At 47.6% G+C, this 10,000-nt stretch overlaps 1 protein-coding gene across 1 annotated transcript in view; it reads left to right on the top strand.

Moving 5' to 3' along the window:
• LOC139424179 (regulating synaptic membrane exocytosis protein 2-like) overlaps window positions 1-10,000 on the top strand; it is a 208,372-nt gene that overhangs the window by 144,596 nt on the left and 53,776 nt on the right. The window contains exons 21-22 of the mRNA XM_071175864.1: window positions 3,030-3,215; window positions 4,806-4,918. Of these exons, the coding sequence (XP_071031965.1) occupies window positions 3,030-3,215; window positions 4,806-4,918 (299 nt within the window). The remainder of the gene's footprint in view (window positions 1-3,029; window positions 3,216-4,805; window positions 4,919-10,000) is intronic.

Raw genomic sequence — 10,000 nt, 5'->3', positions numbered from 1 at the left:
TAGCTTCACTCTGTCTGACTGTAGATTGGCAGGGAGATGAATGGTTCTCACGTCCCATGGCAGTAACACAGTCATAGAGGAGAGGAGAATAGATGTCCCTTCTACTCCCATTCCAACTGTGTGCCTTCTCTTTCTGCTATAGCCAGAACCATTAGGAGAGAGACAGAGGGAGGAAGAGAGGCGGAGGGAGAGTCAGAGGCAGAGGGAGAGAGACAGAGGGAGAGTCAGAGGGAGAGTCAGAGAGTCGGAGGGAGAGTCAGAGAGATGGAGGGAGGGAGAGTCAGAGAGACGGAGGGAGGGAGAGTCAGAGAGACGGAGGGAGGGAGAGTCAGAGAGACGGAGGGAGGGAGAGTCAGAGAGACGGAGGGAGGGAGAGTCAGAGAGATGGAGGGAGGGAGAGTAAGAGAGACAGAGGGATGGAGAGTCAGAGAGACAGGGAGGTAGAGTCAGAGAGACGGAGAGGGAGAGTCAGAGAGACGTAGAGGGAGAGTCAGAGAGACGTAGAGGGAGAGTCAGAGAGACGGAGAGGGAGAGTCAGAGAGACGGAGAGGGAGAGATGGAGAGGGAGAGTTGGAGAGACGGAGAGTTGGAGAGACGTGGAGGGAGAGTCGGAGAGACCAGGAGGGAGAGTCGGAGAGACGGAGGGAGAGTCAGAGAGACGGAGGGAGGGAGAGTCAGAGAGACGGAGGGAGGGAGAGTCAGAGAGACGGAGGGAGGGAGAGTAAGAGAGACGGAGGGAGGTAGAGTCAGAGAGACAGAGAGGGAGAGTCAGAGAGATGGAGAGGGAGAGTCAGAGAGACGGAGAGGGAGAGTCAGAGAGAGGGAGAGTCAGAGAGACAGAGAGGGAGAGACGGAGAGGGAGAGTTGGAGAGACGGAGAGGGAGAGTTGGAGAGACGGGGAGGGAGAGTCGGAGAGACGGGGAGGGAGAGTCGGAGAGACGGGGAGGGAGAGTCGGAGAGACGGAGAGGGGGAGACGGAGAGGGGGAGTCGGAGAGACGGAGAGGGGGAGTCGGAGAGACGGAGAGGGGGAGTCGGAGAGACGGAGAGGGGGAGTCGGAGAGATGGAGAGGGGTAGTCGGAGAGACGGAGAGGGGGAGTCGGAGAGACGGAGAGGGGGAGTCGGAGAGACGGAGAGGGGGAGTCGGAGAGACGGGGAGGGAGAGACGGAGAGGGAGAGTCGGAGAGACGGGGAGGGAGAGTCGGAGAGATGGAGAGGGGGAGTCGGAGAGACGGAGAGGGGGAGTCGGAGAGACGGAGAGGGGGAGTCGGTGAGGGAGAGGAGGAGTCGGAGAGGGAGAGACGGAGAGGGAGAGTCGGAGAGACAGGGAGGGAGAGTCGGAGAGACGGGGAGGGAGAGTCGGAGAGATGGAGAGGGGGAGTCGGAGAGGGAGAGACGGAGAGGGAGAGTCAGAGAGACGGAGAGGGAGAGTTTTAGCAGGAGGAATGCAGTGGGAGACAAGGTAATAACAGTGTAGATGTTACAGTAGATGTATAGTTTTAGCAGGAGGAATGCAGTGGGAGACAAGGTAATAACAGTGTAGATGTTACAGTAGATGTATAGTTTTAGCAGGAGGAATGCAGTGGGAGACAAGGTAATAACAGTGTAGATGTTACAGTAGATGTATAGTTTTAGCAGGAGGAATGCAGTGGGAGACAAGATAATAACAGTGTAGTTGTTACAGTGGCACCGGTGCTGTAGTCGATCTAACTAGACTTTTAATGTTTCTACTGTGCAACAAAGGTGTGCAAAGTATTATCTGAGTATATACTGTTTGAATTAGTATTTTGACCGGTTTGAAATCCCAAGGGAATATCCTGAACGGTAGAGAGAGAGAGAGCTATGGTGAACTACATTATTCATTACAACACACCTCTAGTAAGTAACAAGTCGTTAGATTCCGACATCCCCTTTACTGTTCAAAGCCATAAGTCTCTGGACATAACGACCTGAGGATCGTAGACCACAAATGATTATGATGATGGTCACCATCGTTAAAGTCTCAGGCAACGTAAGGTCGTTCACTGGCTGATGAAGTGGCTGTGTTGCGATTGGGTGGGTTACAACTGGAGTGACCACTGTATTGCGATTGGCTGGTGTTGAACAGGAGTGACCCGAATGCTGTGTTGCGATTGGCTAGCCTACAGCATCAGGAGTGACCGCTTTGTTGCAATTGGCAGCTTTACAACAGGAAGCAGGAAGAATAGCCTCTGTTGGACAACTTTTCACTCTTAACATTTCACTATTTAACTGTGCTGCCACCGTGTCCTCAGTGTTTGGTGTTTGTTTATGGCTTTGCAAATGCTGCTCATGTCAGATGATAATCCACATCTGGTCTAAGTAAGGTATTTTCTTCATGAGCATTTGCAACGACAATGATTTGTCTAACTGATATGACCTGATTTTCAGATATACACATGCTATTGAGAGGTAATGACACTTACTGCCTATGAAGACACTTATGGAACAACACGATACAAAACAACAGCAAATTCATGTTTTTATTCTACATAATGATACTGTGTAGATTTTCTTGTGTACACGGTGTATGTGTGTGAAATGCATTTTATTCCATTTTATTTCCAAACTACTCAAAAGTGCCAAAAATATATTTTCTTTGTCTTTTTCCAACTAGATTTCAGTTACATTTTACAATGGCAGGGCGGAGACAGCTTTCGGCATGTACCTTGCAGGAGTATAGTAAGCTAGTGGGCTGAATGGAAACCAACCAACACATGCTAATCCACGATTCTCTCACATCTCACCCAGTGTCTTTCACTCACAGACAGATTCCAAAGGGCCTCCCACTCACTCACTCAGTCACCTACCACAGATGAGGGACACATTGTCCCCTGCCTGTCCCTGTCCCTCCCTGTCACACCTGCTATGTCCTGTTCCTACTCTACTGTAGGTGCCAGCAGGGCCCTATGGGGCCCAGTCCAGGGACCCAGGGCATGCATCACTCTGCTGTATCATGTCACCTGATCATCAGCAGCAGCTTCCTTCCCTTCTCTCAATAACGTGTTGCAGGAACCACGGAACCGTTGACAGGCATGTGTATCACAGCAGGTCCAGATCAGCTGACCAGCGTCCCGCGCTAGAGCGCACCACCACCTCCCGCTCGCGGTCCACGGAGCGGCCTGACTCCGCCCTCATGAGGTCCATGCCGTCTTTACCCTCCGGACGCTCCGCCCCTCCCTCACCTGCCTTAACGAGGTGACCAGACAGACACATCTACAGGAGGCTGGTGTCACTATAAATCAGACAATGGCCTCATTGTAATGGCTGGAATGGAATTCATGGATTGGAATCAAAAACATGCGTTTGATGTGTTTCATACTTTTCCATTTCTGCCATTGCAGCCGTTACAATGAGCCCATCCTCCGATTTCTCCTCCCACCAGCCTCCACTGCATAGCTACTGCCCCACCAATCCAAAGAATAACAACCACCACCCGCCCCTCTCTCTGCCTGTCTCACTGCAACCAACCACCAACCCCCCACCACCCACCCAGCATCCAATCAGCATCCAGCCAGCTCACCACTTTATCATTTACTCCGCCCCCCTCCTAAAGCAACGAATGGTGCTGCATTTCCTTCCCCATCCCAGACTGGTAGTAGATTAGATAGTAACTGTTTTTGTTTTTGGAGCACACTACTTATACACTACTTTGACTGAGTATAGTAGTGATGGATCACCATTGTGCTTTTCTTTCTTTACTAACCTGTTATTATCCTGTAATTACATTTTTTTATTCCAGTTTTTTTTTTGCAATCTTTTGTAGAACGTCAGATCGCATGATCGCATTGGTCCACATTGAACGAACACCCAACGAGCGCTGTCCTCACTCTTTCCTTGCAGCTTGACGGGTCGAGTGAAACATGCCATTCATCACCTTTGTTGCAAAACTGATGCTACATTATCTCTAGCATGTCATGTGCCAAATGTCATTGTTTTGATGCGCTTTAGAGTTCACAAACTGGTAGGTGCTGACATGAATTAGAAGGAACCCAGATACCCTGCTTTGGCCTACACCAGATATGTAGAATTTATTCAAATCAGTCAGCAAACTACCAATTACAAATGAGCTTGATCATCTGTTATGTGCTTTTAATTCGAGTATGGTTAAGATACCAGTATTCCTCAATACTAGACATTTTCAGGTAATAACTTTTAGTCATTAATGTTTAGCAAATGAAGTATTAATTCAAGCTACAGTATTAAATTGATGCTTCTACATAGCCTGACTTCAAAACATATTCTCAGAACCCCTTTTGAATACAGATGTGTTTAACAGACACAGATGCTCAACTGGCAGTTGGTGTAAAAACACAATACAAGTCTTATGGGAGAAAGAATATCTGTTGAGAATACGTTCAATACGATAGATTGAAAAAAATACACTACAGAAAGTAAAAGGCAGTTAGTTATTAATTGATCAGGTAATTGATCTGTTATGTGTCCAGCTTTGACCGATCCAACAACATGGCAGCTTCCCTGGTTGAGCATGGACATGATTGTACACAACATGTCCAGCATATACAGTATGTGTTTGATACAATCTTTTTTCCATGTTTGGTTCATTACCAACCCCAGTAGACAGTAGTAGTTTGTTTGTTTGATGTGTTGATGTTTCAACAACCAGCCTGAAACCATCCTCTCCTCTTACATGACAAAGCAAAGCACGCTGGGAAATGTAGTCCTTCTGCTTGTCCGGGATCTTCCAACCAATCACAGGTCAGCTCTGTGCCTGACCTCTGATCCTTGACTCACCCGGACTGTACCACTTTGTGCCTCCCCCCGTAGGGCGAACCCCCGCAGCGGATCGGCCCAAACCAGCCCCACCAGTACCCCCATGTCCGACAGGAGAGGAGGTCGGCAACTACCACAGCTTCCACCCACAGGGACCAAGGGCAGAAGTAAGTTCTCAGCTTTATTTTCCATACCCAGCTCTGGGCCTCTCTGGTTGCTTTGGTTTGGTGACACCTTAAGGTTTTTCTCCATTGGTCACTATGGTCACTTACTTTGGAACAGGTTTGACTTTGATTGAAGCTTCTCTTTGTCAGAAGCAATTGTTTCTTGTTATTTGCTAGTCTTTAGCTGGGTATGGCACCTTGAGATATTGGTTATTTTGTGCCATAAACCTCTGAGTGGGGAAAAGGCTCATAACAAGTTTAACAGATACTGCTGTCTGTGGGTTCTCTCTGGTCAGTTGCTCATGAACGACAGAGCTTGGCTCAGAATTCCTTGTTAAGCTGTGTCTTCTGTTTTAGTGAGTTTGTGTGTCTTATGGTCTCAGTACTCTATATATCTTGTCAGTGTTAACCAGGGTGTCCTGTAGAAGGTTGACAACATGCATTGTAACCTTGGTCAGTTAGCGATATTGGTGATGTTGTCTCTTCATAAACATTTGATGTTGTTTATTTTAATGTATCTATTTATCTTTATCTATCTCTGGGTCAGTGTTGTCATCTAGCATCGTAGCCTCCTAGTCTTCTTCTGGTTCCTACACTGGGTCAGTGTTGTCATCTAGCATCGTAGCCTCCTAGTCTTCTTCTGGTTCCTCCACTGGGTCAGTGTTGTCATCTAGCATCGTAGCCTCCTAGTCTTCTTCTGGTTCCTACACTGGGTCAGTGTTGTCATCTAGCATCGTAGCCTCCTAGTCTTCTTCTGGTTCCTACACTGGGTCAGTGTTGTCATCTAGCATCGTAGCCTCCTAGTCTTCTTCTGGTTCCTACACTGGGTCAGTGTTGTCATCTAGCATCGTATCCTCCTAGTCTTCTTCTGGTTCCTACACTGGGTCAGTGTTGTCATCTAGCATCGTAGCCTCCAGTTTTTCAGTTCATACACTGGGTCAATGTTGTCATCTAGCATTAGTCTTCTTCTGGTTCCTCCACTGAGTCTTCTGGTTCCTACACTGGGTCAGTGTTGTCATCTAGCATCGTAGCCTCCTAGTCTTCTTCTGGTTCCTCCACTGGGTCAGTGTTGTCATCTAGCATCGTAGCCTCCTAGTCTTCTTCTGGTTCCTACACTGGGTCAGTGTTGTCATCTAGCATCGTAGCTTCCTAGTCTTCTTCTGGTTCCTCCACTGGGTCAGTGTTGTCATCTAGCATCGTAGCCTCCATGTTTTTCAGTTGTCATGAGGTCTACTGTAGTTTTGTGTTCTATGTTGAACAGTCCTCAGTTTCGTGTTATGACTTCAGAGTGCTCAGGTGAGACGTATCACTGGGGGTTGTGGCGTGGACACGGTGCAGTAGACTATTTGTGTTTTAAACATGTGTGATTCCGTAACCAGTGTTGTTAGTAGTAAAGTCATTTATCCAGAAACAAAGTAATACATGATTCACTTTTTATTGAGTCTGGGAAGGCTATAATGTAGTGCCCTTAACTGTCCCTGGTACAAGAGGTATAACTGACCTGCATGCAGAGAGTTTATCTTCATCCTGTATCTCCTTGATGAGGAATCAGAACTACTACAGACAGCGGGATCCTACTTCTCTTACTGAAGCTCTTCAGGGTCACAGACAGAATGACATCTTAAACCGTTTGATTCATCAGCACAAATGTAATGTTCTCGTTTAACTCTCCCTAAAATGTTCTGACAGGTTGTAACAGAGTGTGTCACATGATGTAAGGGTGTGGTGATGGAAGGGAGGGGATGAGCCTGAGATCTCTGGAGCAGCGCTGTGAATTGACAGATTAGCTGAGTGGTGATTGGAGGGAGCGGGCCACGGGAGAGAAGGAGAAGGGAGCAAGAGAGAGAGGAGAGCAGAGAGAGAGAGAGGAGAGCAGAGAGAGAGAGAGGAGAGCAGAGAGAGAGAGGGAGGTAGAAAGCAGAGAGAGAGAGAGGAGAGCAGAGAGAGAGAGAGGAGAGCAGAGAGAGAGAGGAGAGCAGAGAGAGAGAGAGGAGAGCAGAAGGAGAGAGAGGGAGATAGAAAGCAGAGAGAAAGAGAGAAAGCCTAGCTGGTGCTGAGAACTTGTCAGAGCACTCTCAGAACTCCTTCATCATTGTCAGAAACCATGAGCACTCCTCTCTGCTCCTAGTCTGCAGCCAGCCAGTCTCTCTCCTGCCCTCTCTCTCATATCCCCCTTCCCATCTTTCCATCTCTCCTATGTCCCTCCTCCCTCTCCCTCTGTCCCCATCTCTCTCCTCTCCCCCTCTCTCCCTCTGTCCCCACCTCCCCGTTCCTGTCTCTCCGTCTCTATCCTCTGTCTCTCTCCTCCCTTCCCGTTTCTCTCCTCTCTCTGTGATGGGGTAATGGCAGTGGGTGGGCAAATGGGGGAGGCATTCTAATGTATTGATCCGACCCTGGGCTAACGCTCACACAGAGCCCTACAGCATGACACAGCCAGGACTTATCTAATCATGGCACTAATGCTGCTGCTGCTGCACGTGGTACTGATCCATAGAGGCCAGGCCAGGGGACTTGGAGTTAGCTGGGCTGGGCTGGGCTGGGCTGACTGGGCTGACTGGGCTGACTGGGCTGGGCTGGGCTGACTGGGCTAGGCTGGGCTGACTGGGCTGGGCTGACTGGGCTGACTGGACTGGGCTGGGCTGGGCTGGGCTGGGCTGACTGGGCTGGGCTGGGCTGGGCTGGGCTGACTGGGCTGGGGTGACTGGGCTGGGCTGGGCTGGGCTGGGCTGGGCTGGGCTGGGCTGGGCTGGGATTCAAATAGGAGGGTTGTTTGAAATGTTGAGGTAACAGAAATCAAGGCAGAACAGGGAATGTATATCCAGTCAGGTGTGTGTGATTGTACCTTTGTGTTTTTTGCCTAGACAAAGGATCCATGTTGTTGCATCATGCTGGCTTCAGTTAGATTTGTATTTATTAACCAGGAAGTCCCATTGAGCTCAGAATACCTCTTTTACAAGGTTTTACAAGGTTGTGATATAGTATCTGTGGTGACTCCTGTTGAACCGTCCTGCCTTGATTTTATTGTTCCTTTATGTGGACAGGGAAGTCAACATTGAGACCTGAACTAGCTTTGACGGCTTTAGCCACAAACCAAGTGATATCTAATCAGCCCCTGTTCCTGTTGTTATCTATCTGTCTCTACTACGACCCCCGACCGCTCAGGGGGAACATGGGAGGAGCTAGAGCGGCCTACTGGTGACCTTTGCCCTCAAGAGCAGTACGAAGCACAGCCAGGTGTGTCTATCTACTGGTGTGTCTCAGAGCAGACTGAGCCTTAAGACTTCCTGGTTCACCTCTGTCACCTTTATGTATGTGCCTCTCTGCTGAGAACTCCACGCCAGATCTGGGTCCAATACATTATGTACTTAAGCTGCACTTTATTAGTTTGCCTGGTACCATAGGAACCAATAGAATAATCCCAGAACACTGCAAACTCGAATTTGACCCTGCCTGGTCCACACAGCCTGTACTGGATGGACTATGATGTTGTACCTTCTGTATAAGCCCTACAGCCGTTCTGCCTCTCAGCCAAAACCCTTCAAATGTGATCATTTGTTGAGCCAGTATTGTATGAAGGTACTGGCTTGAATGAGAGTGTCCAAGGTTGTGTTGGCAGGAGCTGGAGTTTCCCACAGGTCTCTCTTCCTAGTTCCTCCTCACCCATCTGTCTGTTCATTCATTCAGTTAAGTCTTCTGTGTGATAGTAGTAGAATAGCTTGGTCATGAAACATGCAGTATACTTCTTTGGCGTTCATATCTGCATGCGTTTGGTCTGCGTGTGTGTGCTTGTGTACATTTATTCTTACAAGTGTGTGGGCGTGCAAACACCTGCACGTCTTTGTGTAGGGTCGTGTGTGTGTGTGTGTGTGTGTGTGTGCCTGCCTCTGTGCATGCATCCGTGTTCCATGATCTCATAAAGCTCCATCTGTGTCCCACTACCGTTCAGACTGTGAGGACAGGCCTCAGCCAGGCCCACCTGTGAATGGGAGGAAAGGCAAGTGCACTCAGGAGTGTGCCTTGCGGTGGTGTGTCCTCAATAGTGCCCTCAGGGGTGTGTCAGTGCTGTGGGACTCTGCATGCCAGTTAGAGCTTCCATAGTTAAATTAGTCAACTTTCTTCCGTGCTTCTGTCTCTCTTTTATCCACATTTCATATTTTCTGAGATGATGAATGTGATTGATTAGATTTGGGTTGATTTGCAGTGTTTAACTAACCTGGGTGAGTGTGTGGTGATGATAACAAGGATGATCTTCATCATTATGACGATGATGATGATGAGGGTGAGACTGATGCTAATAAGTCCAGAGTTTTGTCTCCCTGAGCTCATATAGTCGTGGGTGCCCCAGCCCCATCACAACCACACACCACTAATCTACTCTGCCCTTTAATTGAAGGGTTTGAGAATCAATGTTCAGCCCTTTATCCCCATGTCACAACCACACAATTCAATAGAACAGTATTAGTTACATATACTGTATGTGGTCAAATCTGCCGTTTGGAATTAAAGATAATTTCAATTAGACATGTAAGATTTTCGTGCTTCAGTCAAAGCTTATTGAGATTTAAGTAAATCTAGTGGAGGAAAAGGGATGCATGCTGGGATTGCAGTTTGAAGAGTTTAAGTTGAACCAGTCACCTTAGACACAACATTCATGCAACTGGTTGTTGGTCGTTAGTAGATGTTCCAATTTAAATGCTAAATGTCATTAAACTGTCGATAACAGCTTGTAAATCATCCTTGATAATGTGCCAACAAAAGATGTACAGATCTGCAATATTAATTTGATCACTCTGTTGTCATAGATAATTTCCTTGCACAGCAGGAAATACAAATTGTAATCTATTCAAGGTTTAAAAAGGCTTCTGAAGTTTGTAATTTCCACTTTAAAATGTCAGACTTGATTTGACCTAACAAAAAATGTATCATCCCCTACAAAAATGTCCATTAATTAATTAATTAATTATAATCCTTTTAATAATTTACATTTCCTGTTGCAACAGGATTATTTACCTGCTGTGAGAAGCAGGGTCAAATTAAAATAGTCCGTCAATTTGAAATATCATTACCACTACTGGCCAGCAGATG

Source organism: Oncorhynchus clarkii, chromosome 2 (genome assembly GCF_045791955.1).
Source record: "Oncorhynchus clarkii lewisi isolate Uvic-CL-2024 chromosome 2, UVic_Ocla_1.0, whole genome shotgun sequence".
Classification (NCBI taxonomy): Eukaryota; Metazoa; Chordata; class Actinopteri; order Salmoniformes; family Salmonidae; genus Oncorhynchus; species Oncorhynchus clarkii.
The sequence above is the reverse complement of the archived record's forward strand: the minus strand, read 5'-3'. Positions and strand labels throughout refer to the sequence as shown.